Source organism: Tripterygium wilfordii, chromosome 6 (assembly GCF_013401445.1).
Source record: "Tripterygium wilfordii isolate XIE 37 chromosome 6, ASM1340144v1, whole genome shotgun sequence".
Classification (NCBI taxonomy): Eukaryota; Viridiplantae; Streptophyta; class Magnoliopsida; order Celastrales; family Celastraceae; genus Tripterygium; species Tripterygium wilfordii.
The window spans coordinates 12,221,357-12,238,828 of NC_052237.1; the positions used below are offsets into that span (position 1 = coordinate 12,221,357).

A 17,472-nucleotide genomic window follows, 5' to 3' on the forward strand; every position below is an offset into this window, starting at 1 on the left:
TTCCAGTTTCAGGTTCCGAATACATCGATAGATTAAGAAAAAGTTCCAATGGAGTAAGAAAATCCAGGGAATCTGGGGGACGAACTCTAAATCTCTGAATATATCTTTGAAGGAGCTAAAAAGAATAATAGACAATTTCTCTACAACAGAATTATAGCACCCGTAAACCTACTGGAGATACAAAAGATTAGTTCCTTCCTCCGAATTTCTGTGATATATATGTGGAACTGGAAGAGAAGTTACACTGTTACAGCTACATGTGCCAAAGCTCTCTACTGTTGCAATGCCCATCTATGGAACCACAGGAAAGGAAAATAAAAATTATAAACCAAAACTAAACAATAAAACCTAAAATTTTCTTTAGCAAATTTATCTCACGAATCATTACTACATGGATAATTCTTCCATTCTTATTCAACTACCCTCCCACCAATGGAGCTCAGTCTAATCGTCTTTGGAAATGCAAGCATCAAATCTCTGATTGGTCTAGGGCCTTATGAACTGATCATAAGGGAGGGAAAGGGAGCACAGATGATAAATAACTTCCTATCTCCAAGGAGGTTGCTGATTTCTGTAGTTAAACGGGAAAGGTTCCCAGCCACCATCTGGTTCCTTTCTTTTCCCACCCGCTCCAGAACTTGAGGAGGGTTGGGAGCTGGTCCTAAGATGTTCTTCCATTGGCCTGCTTTGAACAGGCATCAAAAACTGCCTAAAAACTCCAGAGTCCCTGTTTCCTCCTTCAACTGTGAAACCAGAATTCAAATCAAAGTTGGGTCGCGGAGGCACTACACCATTCATGGGACTCAGCCACAATGGCGAATGAGAATATGGGGGGACTGCTGATGCGACAACTTGAGGCACAACAGGGGTTCCCCTTGAATCCACCATGTAAGGGAATGAGCCGCCAGGACCCGGTCCATACATTGCCGAGGAAAAGGACATGGTGGGTGCATTGGTCAGTCCACTGTAACCAAAAACATTTGATTGTGGGTACGATACTGTTGGAGCCATACCCAATATACTTCCCTCCCTAGCTGTAATAGCATCCATTGCAGTATCCAGATCCTTTCCATTTGGCAAGGATGTAGTTTGGGGCATAAAATTCTTTCTACTGACCTCAACTCTGGTGCCCATAATAGATATTACAGGATCATCTGGTTTAGGCCCTCCATAAGCACTTGAACTTTGGGAAGACTTACCGACAAAGAACCCTTGATCAGAAGAAGTATTATTGAGAAGATATGGTCTTTCATTCAAATCAAAGTTCCTTGCTGAAGGCTGCATTGTTGATGATGATGAGGCAGGAGACATGCTGCGATGGCCATTCCGATTGTGAAAAAGCCACCCTTCTATCCTCAAATCTGATGGTGGGGCATCACCATCATCACTTGTGAGATTTAAATCTAATTTGTGCCTTTCTGATTTGCAAGATTCCGCAGTGTGAAGGGCAGATGAACCTGGAATTTCACTTCCAGTTATTTCGTGAATTTTATCATCTCCACCATCAGTTACATTCAGATCAAATTCAAGGGAAAATTGCCTCTGACTAGAACCACTGCTGGTTCCCCCAGCAGGAAGAGTCTTGTCGTAACCGATCCGGCGAGGTGATGCTGGACGAAAAGCACTAGTAGCGGCCGATCCCTTCCATCCAAGATTCCCCTCAAAGTGCAAAGGGGCTGCAGAGGATCCAGAAGCTGCTATTGGCCTCGATGCAGGAACAGAAATTGGGGCAGATATTGGATTTGCAATATGCTCAGTTTCATCAAAACCGACATCTTGATTCAGATCAAAATCACACAGGTCTTTCTCTGTGTTCACTTCAGGTTCTTGATCTGCCTTGATAACATGAGAAGTTTCAACATCATGTTCGTCTCTTCCAAGTTCGGAGCCCATATTATCTAAAGTATTTTTTGCCAGTCGCTCATCCTTGGGATAGGCCTCTGCCGAACTAATTTGCCCAGCAGGCATATCCCTAGGAGGGATCTCAGCAGATAATTCCTGCTTTCCATCTACAGAATCCGGGCTACCTGGCTGCCTTGCAACCTTTTCTGTAGTATTCTCCATAGATGAACTGCAGGAACGTTCTCTGTAATCAACCACTTCCCTCTCCACAGCCTGAGCAACTTGTCGAGCAACTTCAAGAGCATCTACTATGCCATACTCAACCTCCATATCAGATCTCTCATCAATCATATCAGGACTTCTAGCATGGATTCTTGATCTAGAGATTTCAGAAAAGTTTCTCACATCCTCATCTTCATCATTACTGCTATGCTCTTTATCTTCCTCGGAAACTCCGTCATCTTCCATTTGACAAATGCTAGTAACTGTACGCTCAGTTTTCCCCAACCTACACTCAGTGGAAGATAAGTCCTGGAAATCATCAGATCCACATTGACCATCAGTCTTCAGTATCTGTGCACTGTGTCGACTTGTACTGCCTATGTCATCTATCCCCACCTTTGGTACAGATGCAGGAGTCCTGACATCACCCACGTCATCAATCTTGTTCTGTGAAGTAGGTTCTGTCACAACATCTTGAGCAGTTGCAACATCGTTGCGACAATAAACTTCTTCATCTCCTGTTGCACTAGAGAAAGAAGCTCTTGTACTCAATTTTTCTGGTAAATTGTTGAGCCTGAGAACTGGCTTTTCATCATTAGAGGTCCCATTTAACTCCAAAACTTCTGGCTGCACTTCAGTAGCGCTCTGCTTGGAATCATCAGCATTGGTCCCTTCCATGGTACCTGTTGGAGATGCTTCCTTCACAGAAGTACTTTCTTGAACAGAGGATGTCAAAAGATTTGAAGATCTATCCTCGACTTTCGACTGGTCGCAAGTAACATTGAAGCAAGGTTCCTCATTATGAGTTTGAATATTTCGATCTTCCGCCACTTCTTGTTTAAGACAATCTACACCACTTGAGACCAAAGTGTCGGATCTAGTCGGTTCTGCTGAATTATTTTCACCATTGCCATTTCTTTTAGAAACAGAATTACCTACATCAACACATTCTGGCTTAATAATCTCACTATCAGGCAAACTAACATTAAATTCCGCAACACCCTCTACAACACCGTGGACTGCCTCATCAACAGTACCCTGCTTCCAGCTATCAAACAGCGCCTTTGCTCTATCCTGAACCTGAGAACTTTTGTGGTTAAGAAGATTCTTGACGGTTATAGAGATCCCAGAGGTAACAGACCTTTCATTGCCTATATGCAGCTTTTCCACTGCCCGTAATAGTGCAGTTAATGACTCTTCCACAAGGCCATCACTTGTGTCAGCACTAAACTTAGCAGCATCCTTTAACCATCTATCAATAAAACATAGTCCATTTAACTGAATAAAGAGATCAAGACAATCTTTATTATCCGTTGCGGCAATGGTGCTTGCAACAGCAGCCCACTGTCTGGTTGCATCGCCAATGTTCTTTACAATATCTGAATCTTTCTCCTTCCGCATGACAGTGACCAGTTCCTCGACTCGAGAAGGGGCAGTAAGCCCATCTTTCATCTCGGTCAAGGTGAAAAAATCTTCTAGTGTCATAGCGCTACACAAATCATACCTCTAACCGTTGCAGAAGTCCTCGCAACATGCTAATCTTCCATCAAATAAAAGTTCAATGAACTCTCAGGAGACAATTTACAAGATTTCCTGCAAAAGACAATATGAAAAGGCTAAGCAAACAGCTCTAGAACCCACTCAATAAGCAACCATGACCATATCCTTAAATTGAGACTTAACAAAAAAAACACAAGAACCATCTTAAGAAGCCAATACTTCTTGCGATTTTTGTAGTTCGGAAATTAAGGTAGCACCACGAGATTAAAGTTGCATCAAGAACTAATTACTTTTGATGGCCACTATCTGGAAGTTAGTAACAGCAGGACGGTGGATACAACCCATCTGAACTAAAGATAAATTTGAAATAATACTATGAGAACTGGCTCTAAAATGAAAAGCTTGTCTGCTAAATCCGTCATGAATCCAGGTTAACTTAGCATACAGCCAGGATACATACAAGGCCAATTGATAAGACTGTCTATTTTGAGCTGGCAGGTTAAACTTTCTTCATATCATTTTTTTGGAGTGCATAATAATTGACGAACATACTTCATATGAGAGGGAAAAGAACGTGCAACTATACATGCAACACAATTTAGATATGCATTACACTTCTCAACATGCGTAGCAAAAAAAGGTAGGCAAAATGAAGACCGAATACAATATCCACCTCAGCTTCAGCTACACATGCCCAAGCTAAAGCACCACACGGCATGTCCACAAATCATGTTATCAACATACAAATGATCTCAATGATTTTCTATGCCAGATGAGTATGGTAAATGCCTTGACCTTAATACCAATCAAACCATTAAGAAGCCAATCAACTACCAGAAACCCCATTTTTTGACACATAAACATATCAATAAGTAAGAACCTTAGGCCCACTTTAATCTCTCTATAACCTATCACACCAAGTCTGTTTCTATGTCTGCACCAGCCGGTTAGTATTTTTCACAACAACGATACAATCAGCTTGACTGTTTCAACTAGAAGTATTTATTCAGTAGTTTCTCAAAGCATGAAAACATCTTTTAAGTATAGAGGAAAGAGAAAATATGTGCAAGTGTCAGTAAAAGACGATGTGAGAAGTGAAGGTAAGAAAATAATCAAGTAGGATTGGCCAAGGCCAGAAGTTTGACATTCGTAAACAGTTTAAGATTGAGTTATCAGCATGTTCAATTTTGTATTGAACGCTCACATGACTTGGCCTTATCTAGTCACCCTGCCCCCTCAAACACTTACCAACCATATCACCAAACTTAGAATTGTATATATCTTAACTTATACTTCTGACAGCAAAAAGATAACCCTTTTGGGATAACTCCTTGTTCTCTCCATACTAATTTATGCATGCACGCATATTTTTAAAAAGCTCATCAAAGAAGACAAAAAAAAAAAAAAACACCCAGAGACACATGGTAATACCTGACATCAAAATAGAGAATGCAACATCACCTCATGAAAACGCTATATCAGGATAAGTATAATCATAGTGCTGATGAGCATGAAAACATCTTTGATGCATAATAAGAAACACACTGGCAGATATACAGCCCAATAAAATTGACCAATTACATAGCATTGGTGTTATAATCCGATTCCTACTTTGTCACGTGTCTCGTGCTTCTGGTAAACTACAATAATTAGTGGCAGTAATGCAACTCAATGCCAGGCTCACATAAGTGGGAAGGTAGTAACAAAAATCTTACCAATGAAATTTCGTGTTGTTGGACAAACTCAAATATTACTCCAAATGACTTTCCTTACTACCCCTGACACCCATTCTCAGCTAACTAATACTAATGTAAAACAGAGATATCGATTAAATCCAACAGAATACCAGAACTTTTAAATAGTTTTAATTGATGATTGTGGATTCCAGAAAATCTTCGATGGAACTCAGCTGTGACTTGTGTCGTTTACTTTGCAAGAAACTGACTTCAAATTGAAGTGAAGACGAAACAAACTCATAAACAGAATATCCCTAAAATGAGCAACCTCACAACCTTGTCATTTATGATGTGAACAGAGAGAAAAGATTCAACAAAGAGAAGCATGGCAGGCACCCACTGCATGAGTAAAGAGCACCAAGAATTGGAAATTACCTTAAACTTTGAGCACGGACTGTCCTAGGAATCGCAAAATACCAAAGATAAAAATTCCCAATCAGAATTTTAATCCTGAAACAGCCAAACAACAAGATGATTGATAAGAGTAAGAGGAAAAAGAAATAAAAGCCTATATAGCTACTAGAACAGAGCAGCATTTACATACGAAATAAACTAAATAGCAATCAAAGAGAAACATAATTTTTTTTTTAATTAACCGAAGCCTGAATCGCATACCACCAAGAAAAAAAACTTCATTTACTTAAATTTATCTAAAACACCCACAGGAGACAAAGAAGAAGCGATTACCAAATGCAAAGAAGATCAAACCCTAGAAATCAAGACGAAGGAGTGAAAGCAGTGGAAAAACCCTACCTTTACGACTCTATATTGCAAGGGCGTGGTGCCGATCAAAACATATTTGAGAATTTAATTCAGATTACCATAATTAATACGGAGGGATATGCAATTAATAACGCTAATACCAAATCCACGGAACAATTAAAAAAAAAACAAACATAAGAAATTCTAAAAAAAAATAATAATTACAACGCGTGAGGCGTAGTTTTTCTTCACCAATACATTGAAATTAAAACCCTAACTATGAATACCTGAAACAGCTCGAACGGAGATGAAAACTTCACTTTCCTTCAATCTGCTCCCGAAGCCGGATTCTATCTTCTCTACGGCGTGGTGAACTTATAGCTTTCTCTCTGTAGAACGAAGCCGCTTCCCCCTCTCTTCACAAAACCCGCGCTTTAGACCTTTTTTCCGAACCAGAGCGAGAGACCACGGTTTCTTCTTCCTGTGTGTTTTCTCGTTTTTGAATTTCACAATGTTTTCTTGTTATTTTTCAAAATTTTCTGGTCGGGTTTAATCTCTCCACACAGCAATTGGGGGAAGGGCAACCGCATGTGCCAAGCGTGCGAGGTTCTTGTTTGTGGGGTCCGCTGGGGGAGGGGATGGGCCCCGCTTGTCCCGTCAACCGGGTGACTATGAATAAAACTGTCGATTCCTGGTATTACTTTCAATGTGGGCCTTTCCAGGATGGCTGGGCCTGCTGACTGCTCTAGTAAAAGTTGTAATATCCTTTAAGGGTATTTTTTTTTTTATAAAAATTATAAACGTGTAATATTCAGCTTAACGAATTTAACTATGTATTATTTATTCAATTAATTTTAATATAAAAAATACATCACAATTATAGACTGTTGGGTATAAACCTTTTCATTTTGTACTTAATTTTTGTTTCAAACGAAAAATATATGCTTGAATTCGTAAAACCGATCAAAATATAAACATAAATTTTCAAAAATTTTAGAAATGTTTTCCAACACCATTAAAGCTACAAAGGGTTTGGCCAAAAGAGGCGGAGGTTTGGACGTATTTTTAGGTATAAAACTAGTTGCATGTCCGCGCTTCGCGCGACACATATTTTGATTGGAAAATAGAGATGTGTGAGAATTTTTCAATACTTTGTTGACATGAAGAGCAGTAGAGTAGAGTTTTAATTGTAGAAAATAGAGATGATCGTGAGATGAAGATGAAGATAAAATATGTACAATACCTTTTTTTTAGTTTGCTAAGAAAAAAAATTTCTAATAGGGTGTAAGAAATTTGATGCATAAGAAATAGGTATGTTAAGAGTCTATCAATTTTTATTTGTGTTGTTAGTATCTACAAAGTATTATAGGTCACTACAGCATGTTTATGAGACAATATTGTATGGTTAGTACAACATTTTCTGGCATTCAATATCGAGAAATACAATGTAGTATAAGTAATATTTTTGAAATTATATTTTTAGAATAAGATTCTTAATATTTTTAGAATAAGATTTTTGAATTTATATTTTTGAAATGTTATGTATGACTGGTAGATTTATGCCTATAATCACTTTGACCTTCAACAACTCATTGAATTCTATCATGCTTTCCTGTCACCACTTACATGTTCCAATACCAAATGAGTTGAATTTACTTACACATTAAAACAATATAGCGTGAGAAAAACCTCTCATGTTGTGTATGTTGCAATCCAAACAGACTACTAAACCTGACCAAACTCTAAATATGCACAATATATCAATTAAATACTACAAAAACACACAAAATACATCAAAAACACACAAAATGATAAAAACACACAAAAATTCTCACAAAATGATGATAATTAATGCCAAAAACATACAAAATGTTTTCAAACTAAATACTACAAAGGAATTTCATTAATTGAGTAATATCAAAAGACTCTCATAATTAACAATACATGACCTTAGTGAAGCTGAAACAACATCAAACCACTTCCATGAAACATTAAATCCCCATTATGGGTCTTAAAGTTTTTCAATATATTTTAATTTTTTCTTTTGTCCATTACATTTTTATTTTTTTAAATTAATTCTCATCACTCAAGTTGTCAATCATTCCTTTTTATCAAGTTTAATTAGAATGTGTAAGCTTTTTTGTAGAGGTATCCACGTGGCACCAAGAATTAAGGAGAAGCCTTGTGGATCCTCAGTTATATATATATAAATTGATAATTTTGTTTAAAAAAAATAAAATGTAACTTATTTTAAACTTTGACTGTTAGATTATATATTCAACAATTAAATTATTTTTTAGAAAAAATGTGTTATATATTTTGTATTGAACGGTTTAGAAATATTTAAGTTTTCTTATACATTTTCTTTAATAAAATTTGATATTTTATTAACATAAAATACGACATTAGACTCAAATCATTCATACTTATTATTTAAAAAAAATAAATAATATTAACTAAAAATGAGGAAAAGAGGGGCTGGGTTGCTCTTCGTACTCTGATCCAAGGTACACTGCAAAGTGGAGCTCACAATGTGTCACGTGTTAGGACACGTACAATAGCTGCGCCGCACTATATTTCTTTTTTGCCCAACACACTTGGATGTAAGTCCATTTATATTTGTTCGTACTTGAAATTATTTTATGTAGATGGGACGTTTCAATTCTGTGTAACATGTCTTCAAAATTCAAAATAAATTCTCCGACATGATTATTAAAATATTGGTTGGCATTCGTTCTTGTGAACGTCCACAACACCTAAATGACTTATTTAACTTGTTTATATGAATCTACCAAAACAAATTTGTGCATGTGTATATTGATTTTTACAATGTTTTTTTGTGTTGGGTAAAATACGATGATAATGTATATACCAAAGCCCAACGTTTAGGTGTTGTATATTTATTTCGATTCCACATCCACTAGTTGAACCCGTCACCTCTTGGAGTTTACTATCATGATTGGTGGGTATATATGTCATTTGACCTCTTATGAAGTTCAAGTTTTGGTTTAGTGTGGATTAATGTAGACGACCTTCCCATCAAAGGTGAAATTTGCAAGCATGTATTAGAGTCCATTAATAGATAGGTTTGTGTCCGTTAAGGTCCACATCGAGTGTATCTTTCCAATAATTTGTATTACTCTTTTTCTAATGACACCATAGAAGTCCTAAATATTGTCTTCTTTGACATTTTTTTTGTCATTCACTAGGTCCTCGTATTTGCACTATATATATATATGCTAGTTGAATGGACTCCCATCATGTAATCGCTCTTTTTATAGCCTAGTGGTGAATTTTTTTTAAAAAGTCACATAAATTCATAAAGATTATGAATTTGATTACCATTGAATAATACCATCACAACTACACTATAGATTTTGGCCCCATTTATCTTTTCGTCTAGCGGAAAACTTTCGTACAAACAAGCCCAATGATCTGAGTATGAAACAATACCCTTATAGCTATGCCATGACTTTTGACCCAACTCATACTTACGTATGGTGGAAAACGTGAAAAAAGCTTCTACGGCGCATCTATCAAGTGCATGCATTTGGATCCGCATGCTGATGCTCTGCATAAATGCCAAATAATAGAAAATGACTTGTCAAATCTTTCGACTTCACACCAATATCAGTTGACATAATCATATATTTTAGGTGACATAATGTCTTCGGCCGTGTCTAATACTGAAGTCAGACAATGCATCCGCATCAATCAAAGGTGGTGGGCCCAATCAAATCCACTATTGGATGGGAAGAAGGCCTGTTAAACAGGGCCAGAAAAGTCTTACCTTTTGTTTTAAAGAAAGCCCAATATCACATGGGCTTCGCTGAAAACTAGCCCATGTAGAGATTCTTGATTCTGCAGCAGTTTATCATGGAGACCTGCCGGAGAAAGAATGCCAAAATGCAATGACCATATTAAATAATTAAATGCACCAAGTATTCTTGCGAGACAAACAGTTCCGCCGGTCCTTGTCGAACTGATAGTTCATATAATTGAATTGATGAACTATTGACTACTTTTCTCTGTCGTAAGCATCGATGTTCTGGGGTTCGCACTCAGGACTAAATAGGCGAACCAGTAAAGCAGTAGTTGTGCTCACAGAAACAGCTCCACAAGCAGCCCACCGCAGACTCCTAGGAGTTGTAATTCTAGGACCTGAGTAAGCAGAAAGCAGAACAATTCAAAAACTTCAGTATTTTTCTTAATAGGTATGAATTGATGATGCTATTATGTGCCAAAATATGATGTATTCACTGCACTTCTTTTCAGTTTTACACATCAATCACAACGCACAAGAAATGGAAAGGAGAGACGAAGGAATAGCTAGAGAGGTAGATAAGTTAATTGTTTCATTTTCATAACCATTCACAAAGATATACATGTGTAATTAGGTCTGATTGAATAAGAAAAGCTTATAGCAGTATTCACAAAGTAAGTGAAAGATTAAGATACCGAAAAAAACATGCAGCAAGTTGAAATACTATGTTAAAGTATATGACTAATAGACCAGTTTAAAATGCAAAATAATAAACTGTTTGAGTTAGCAAAAATCGTGACAGAATTTTGAAGTTGAAGAGCAAATCATCAAAACCACCTGGAAAGACGGTAAAAACAAACAAAGAATAAAGAAATACGAACTGAGGATAAAAGTTTCATGTCTCAAAGAAGACATCAAAATCGTAACAGAATTTTGAAGTTGAAGAGCAAAAACCATCAAAACCACCTGGAAAGACGGTAAAAACAAACAAAGAATAAAGAAATACGAACTGAGGATAAAAGTTTCATGTCTCAAAGAAGACATCAAAACCACCTCTAGGTTGCACCTCTGCAACTCTACCACTATGCCACATCTTAGCATGAATAATGAAAGCAACCAAATATGACAATGACTAGAAAACTAAGGTATACAAAGACAATGTTCAACATACCATAGTGCAATCTGCAGAGGACCCAGAATCCCAACGCCCCTCCGACGCTGAAAATCGCTGCTGTTTGCCTCGTTAATGTGGAGCAAGGTTTTGCATCCGACCTCATTAGCTCGCCATCCGAGAACCCAAAGAACCGTCTCAATGCCATTTTTTATCTCCACTTTCAGTCTTCTAATTTATACCAATAGTTTCAGGCGTGATCCGTTAAAAGCTCTAATGATGCTTTCGAAGTTTAGCATCAACCCACTGCAATTAGCATAAATTCATTATGGTTCATGAATAACAAGTAGGGACAGTTGACAAGAATATCCAGGAGATGAAAGACACAAAAATTCATTATGGGATCAAGTTACATCACTATAGCTATAAACCAGCTTCTTCAATTGTTCATCAGTGATTATGTTAAAAAAAGAAAAATCATTGAGCATTCATGATGGGAAACAATATAAGAGTGTCCAACCAAGTTTGGCAACAGAGTGAAGGCAAATTCCTGCATCGTAATGAAGCAACAGCCAAGGCATTTGAACAAGAACACATATTTTAAAAGTACGAGAAAATTATGATTTAAATCACACCGAATCATTTTGCTGCGGAGCAGATCCAATTAATAGCAAAACCAAATGAATCAACAGAAAATGAAAAGAGAATGAGCCCTTCTTAAACAACATTAATTTTGACAATCCCATATCCTACAAATTTGAACGGACTCTAAGGACTGGGCTTTCTTTTTCTTTGTGATGTTGTTGTTTCTTCCACTTAGTTTTGCAGAAAATGAAAATGTAAATATATTCAGAATCGGCAGAAAAAAAAAACGTAAATGAAATCATACTAGCTACTATATATATAGATCGAACTTGCTAGTTGCTACTCAGCTAGAGCAAAAAGAGCGTCTAATTTACACAGTACTACGAAATTTAGCAATAAGCGGTTAAAATAAAAACAGTAAACATCTAGAAAAAGAAAATCATCAATGGCGAGTTTGACTCGTTCACAATTAGATTGGCGGCTGAAATGCAGCCTTAACACCATCAGCACAGTCGGAAGCCATGTTTGCCAAAGCACCCAATTGAATCTCATGCCCTCTAACTCTCAAGTCTTAACCATCGAATAAAACACACAAGGATAACAACAAACTTACCTGTGACTGCGCGGCTGAGAAAACTGTGCGGGAGAGAGGGAGAGGACGATAACAAATGAAGAATGAGGAAGGTCAGAAGAGTAGAGGAGTACAACACAATTTAGGCAAATAAGCTTCATTCCCCTCTCCCTCTCATCTATGAACCAATTTCATAACCAAAAGGACAGAAACAGATTAATACCTGGCGAACAAAGTATAACTGGAGAAGGAGAAGGAGAAGTCGCAGTTGGTCCCTTGGTGCTCGGTGGTCGCGACTTGCGTAAGGGGCGTGCGGGCAGAGTTAGGGCTAAGTGTATTTTGTCAATTTCTTTGTAAGTTTATTTAAAAAACTGGGCTAGCTTTATTAACACAATGAGGAATAGGCCTTCTTATCATAAGCCCATTTACTGACAGGTTCCTAAGTCTAGGCCCATAAATTTTAGAGGCCTAACCAGACTATCTGGTTCATTGGATTTGGAGGAAGAGTTGTAGCATTGGCAACCCACGACTCTAAAATGGTTTTAACTTTTAACTTTGAACTTTGAAGTATGTACGTGGCTACGGCATTGTTACAATTTGGGCCTTGTCCAAGGGCCTTTTTCGGGCTCATAAACACATTAAGAACAGGCCTTTTGGCCCATTTTTTTGCATGTTCCTCAGTCCAGGCCTATAAATATATAACTAAATATAGCAAAAACTTTAATGTCGTTCCCATAATTTGATGTGATCAATCACGAGTCGTGATAGCCTGATTGGTTATCTCTTCAAACTTAAGATATACAGTGTTCGAAGTCAGGAATTTGAACCAACAAGTTTGGATTTTTTTTATGAAATTCAAGTTTTGTGAGTTCGTCTCACTTTCGACTCTCTACTTACATAGACTTTGGTCTAATTATTTATCACTAGCATAGAGTGTTTTAACATCTCAAAATTTACATCTACTCAATTGTTTAAAATACATGCTCGACTGGGTGGTTTCTCATTTAAAAAAAGGGACTCAATCTGATCTAAAAAGGGCTAGGAGTCAAAAATGGCTCTTCGTTTCTTATTTAATCATTTGACCATTCTTTTAATACACCGACCTTGTTCTTTCTTATCGATACGATACACTACTCGATGGACTTTTAGCTCATTCATGTGCAATAATATCTATCTACTTTATGATTATTTATTATTTCAACCTAGTGGTATCCAAGCAAATTCACATTAAATTTGTGTGGCAAAAGAAGCAAAAAAGTTTTTCTTTTTATTTTTTTCTTTTTAAAAGAATGCATGAATCCAACTTTAATTTCAAGGCAACAATTTGTTTACTTCATCATGGGGAAACATGTGAGTATTTATAAATGGTCGGTGCAACAAATGCTATATACGTACGCCACTTACTAGAAATCAATATACCTAACACGCTTCAACACGTGTTATTTAACTCAGTATATGTTTTATGATGCGTCTCGATCTCTTATAATTTGCTTAATTTATTTTCTAGCTGTTTTATACGTTTCTTAACTATCATCGTCCCTATTATATATTATGTAACTTCCTATAACATTATCTTTAGTCCTAATTTCTTTTTTAACGTTTTTATTTTATCACCATGTTTCTTTGTCTTTAAGTATATGCCTTTTCGACTCAACAAATACTTGTTTTTCTACTTGTTTGATACAAGTCATCATCTCTCCACATGGAACTTAATTTCAATTTACAGTTTTAATAATTTCTCTCCAAAAGGTATATACTTACCTCCTAGAAGATTCCACCACCTAATTTTATAGTCTCATGTTACTCTATTTCAAACACGATGTGTATGTATATATATAAAATATACACATAACTTTGTAAGAAAACTAAAAAAAAAAAATTATAGAAAAAACTATTACAGCCACAACCTTTGGATTTCCCATTTCTTTTTTTTACACATATAATGAATGGGTTGATATGATTTTTTATTTTTTTTTTTACTTTCAAGGGGTTAATATGATGTACATAAATAAGAAAATTAAATTATTCTCAATCAAAATAAGAGAGTAATGAACCACAACAAACACACCATACATTTTTTTTTAAATATATTTTTCGTAGTCTTACGACTATGAAACATACTCAACAATTTGCCTTTTCTTTGTCATTAAATTTTATGGTAACCATCTATTAAATGGTTAGTTATGTCAATGGATACCCAACTATAAAGTTGATATTCCAAGGCAAACTGTGAAAGACTGGTCATTGAGATCTCTGTATGACTGTATCCGTAGAAAAGTATACTCATGAGTTATTATCATAACTCGTTGTTATACACAAACAAAATATTGACTAATAGTATGTATACCAATATTTTTTTTTATTTTGATAAATGAGAACGATACTATAAAAATTGTTTTTCGAACATTTAATATGTCCTTAAACTCATATAGTCAAGTTTGCACGTATAGAAGTTTTTCACATGAGGTAAGATAAATTGGATCAAAACTTAGAACGTGACCATAAACATAAAGATGATGTTTCTAATAAGAATCTAATTTATGATATCCCGAGTACATATAAATTAATATCAGAGTGAATCATCGAATAGACTATCACCAATGATTCCAATAATATGTATACCTCATTCAGTTGATTACAAATTAAATAGTGACCAAGAAAAAAAAAGTAGGGACCAAGAAAAAAAATCTGATAGGACCACACCAAAGTCATTTTACTTCCCTAAAAAATCTTTATTTGATTTTTTATTGTGTTGCCATGCCCATTCCCTGCTCATCAGGTCACACTGAAAATAGAAAGTTAGAAACCCATATATCAATGGGCGCCACCATGTTGACCACGTGTGTGGCCATGATGAATCCAGTGCCTAATCTGACATTCCGACCCGCCCAACTTCGAAGACCCGGAGGAGAACATCAACGGTCACAACATCCCCAACGGCTATTTCTAAAATAGCAATCCGACGATCAGATTCGCATCGACGGTAGCCGCCCTACAGGAACGTCCGGACTTTTTTAACCAACCGTAGCGGTTGTCGCTGAATCAGGGGTAACAATGACATTTTAATATTAAAAAACCAGAATATTTAAAAATAAAATAATAAAATAATAATAAAGTAGCCGTTGGCGGCCATTCTTGTGTTCTATATAACACAGGCCAAGGAATTCACGGATCAGAGATTCATTAAATCCTTGTTTATAGAAAAAGAAAATCCATTCTGGATCGAAAGAAGAATCTCCGCTTATTATATGTACTAGATTTTTTTTTCAAGGTCCTCCTTTCGATTCAACTTATACATAGTTTCTGTGAATTATAATTTCCTAACTTTTTCGAGGAAATCCGAAAGAAATTTTTGGCTTTTTGATCGTGATATTTTGAGATCATTGCCTGTCTTTTATTGTTCACATAATTCACTTCTCCGTAGAATCTGACTATGGAAATGAGAAGAACTCAGAAGACGAGCACTCGTGCTCTCTTTTCCGGATACACTGAAAACATGGCTCCTAGAAATGACGTCATCAATGGAGGTGGAGGTTTGTTGTTTTTTCCTCCTCCTTCTTTCTCCAACTCTTACCCTCCAATGGCTTCGCAATTCAAGAACCCATCTTTTCATAACTATCAAAAATTGATGAATCAACAACAACCGCCTCTGCTTCCTCTGCCAATCTCTTCCCGGCCAAACAACAACTTCGTCTCTTCACGAAGCAGAGGCCTCTCGTCCCCACCTAATACCAGAAAGGCCAACGGAGCTACCAGAGACCAGTCTCTCACGCCGAAGAAAGTTAAGAAACCAAAACAAAAACAACAACCGCCGAACAAAAGAGAAGAAGAGCCAAAGCAAGAGTCAAAATCAACAGAGTCTTCGATTATGGTATCGGTTAGTCCATTAGGACCCGACCCGAATGATCTTCCGAAATTAGGGAAGTTTTCAGATTCCGTGTTTACATTCTCGCCGCCTCCGAGCAGTTTGCCGTTGCCCAAATTCTCTCTCAGGCGTAAACTCAGTTGCAACGCTGAAGCAGCAGGTATTGACGCCGGAGCAACAGACAGTCTCCGGCGAATGCTACGTCTCCATTGAAGAAGATCGTATTTATATAAGTTATCGTTGCTTCGTGGGTTAGATCGTAAAATAAAAGCTTATCGAATGGTATGCTTCCAATGTTATGTTATGTATTTGTGTGTGCATCTTGAGCATAGATGATGATCCGTTGCAGAACTACTATTGTGATCAGCACCAGCTGTTTTTGAATTGGTGTGCACAATCAGCTGCGTTTTCTGTTTATTTTTAGAATTCAAAGTACGAATTTTCTGTTTTTAAGCACCACTTGTACTGAAATTTTCTCATATAATATCATAATGTGGGCTGTCACATAGCTGAATCAAATTTGCATACATTAGATAAGGAAAAAAAACCCTCATTTCGATTGTCTATGATGAAAAAAGTATAAAACCCAAACATATCAAGGATGTTGTCCGTTTAGATCATTGGCCCGCATGGATTTGTTTTTCGTAAGTCATTGCCATTGATATTTTTAGGCCTAGAAAACATGTCGTTGTGTGAGAATAATTGGGGTTATTCCCATAAAGGGAAAGGTAGAGGCCACATCGTCCAACCTAGACCGAGACTTTACTCTACTATAATGTTAGAAATCACAATCCAAATACATCAATGATATTGTTCGATCTAGACCACGGATCTGTTCGTCATGGGCTGTCGTTATTGGTACTTAGGACTAAAAAACGCGTCTTTGAATGAGAGTAGTTGAATTTTTTTTATATGTCACTTAACCGTGTTGTGTTAATCTAATATGGGATATTAGTCTTGACACTTGGTGAATATATACACACATTTGGGGAACTCATAGAAGGTAGTCTAGCCTTCGTATGCTGATCTCATCTGTGAACAGGGGAGAAAGGGTCGTAGTTCAATATCACAATTGATGAGAGGGAGATGGGATGAGCCAAGTAAAAAGAATGTGTCTGCTGAAGTATAATAGTTCTGTACTCGCACGTTTTTCATATCAGTGTTAGCTGCAAATGCTACCTAGTTAGAAATGCTCTTGTTCATCGCCTGTCAAGGGATGGCAACCCCGCACCTCTCACTCTATTCCATTCCCCACCCCGCGCATCGGGGCAACGTTTACACTCCCTCTGTCTAACAATTGTTCATAATGTATCCCTCACTGTCACAGCATTCGTTCTTGCCTTTACGTTGGATCTTCCACAGCCGAGGTAAATCTTCGGAACCACTATCACCACATTTGCTCTGTGGAATTCCAGTCATTGTTTTCCTGACGTACTAACTTATTTATTTCAAATCTGCAGCAACTATTTCTCAAGGGATTTGGAGGAGACAATGAAGGCCTTCATGGTCCCGATCATCACTGCAAAACCTGGTAGTCTTTATAAGAATTTTGTCAGTCTACAGCATAAACAAGAA

The 17,472-nt window shown here is 36.9% G+C and overlaps 2 protein-coding genes across 4 annotated transcripts; both read right to left on the reverse strand.

Moving 5' to 3' along the window:
• Window positions 1-195: 195 nt before the first annotated feature.
• On the reverse strand, window positions 196-6,537 carry LOC119999541. The gene is made up of 3 exons (XM_038847161.1): window positions 6,290-6,537; window positions 5,676-5,750; window positions 196-3,657 (listed from the first exon to the last, which is right to left on the reverse strand). Exon 3 carries the CDS (start codon window positions 3,547-3,549, stop codon window positions 547-549), a length of 3,003 nt encoding a protein of 1,000 aa, XP_038703089.1. The 5' UTR covers window positions 3,550-3,657; window positions 5,676-5,750; window positions 6,290-6,537; the 3' UTR covers window positions 196-546.
• A 2,999-nt stretch (window positions 6,538-9,536) lies between these two features.
• LOC119999733 lies at window positions 9,537-12,348 on the reverse strand. Of its 3 annotated transcripts, none has more exons than XM_038847457.1 (3): window positions 12,256-12,348; window positions 10,937-11,182; window positions 9,537-10,163 (listed from the first exon to the last, which is right to left on the reverse strand). In XM_038847457.1, exons 2-3 carry the CDS (start codon window positions 11,082-11,084, stop codon window positions 10,021-10,023), a joined length of 291 nt encoding a protein of 96 aa, XP_038703385.1. In that variant the 5' UTR covers window positions 11,085-11,182; window positions 12,256-12,348; the 3' UTR covers window positions 9,537-10,020. The 3 variants fall into 3 exon arrangements, with proteins under 3 accessions (XP_038703385.1, XP_038703386.1, XP_038703387.1); XM_038847458.1 differs by lacking the exon at window positions 12,256-12,348 and adding an exon at window positions 12,075-12,242; XM_038847459.1 differs by lacking the exon at window positions 12,256-12,348 and adding an exon at window positions 11,589-11,708.
• Between the last annotated feature and the right edge of the window lie 5,124 nt (window positions 12,349-17,472).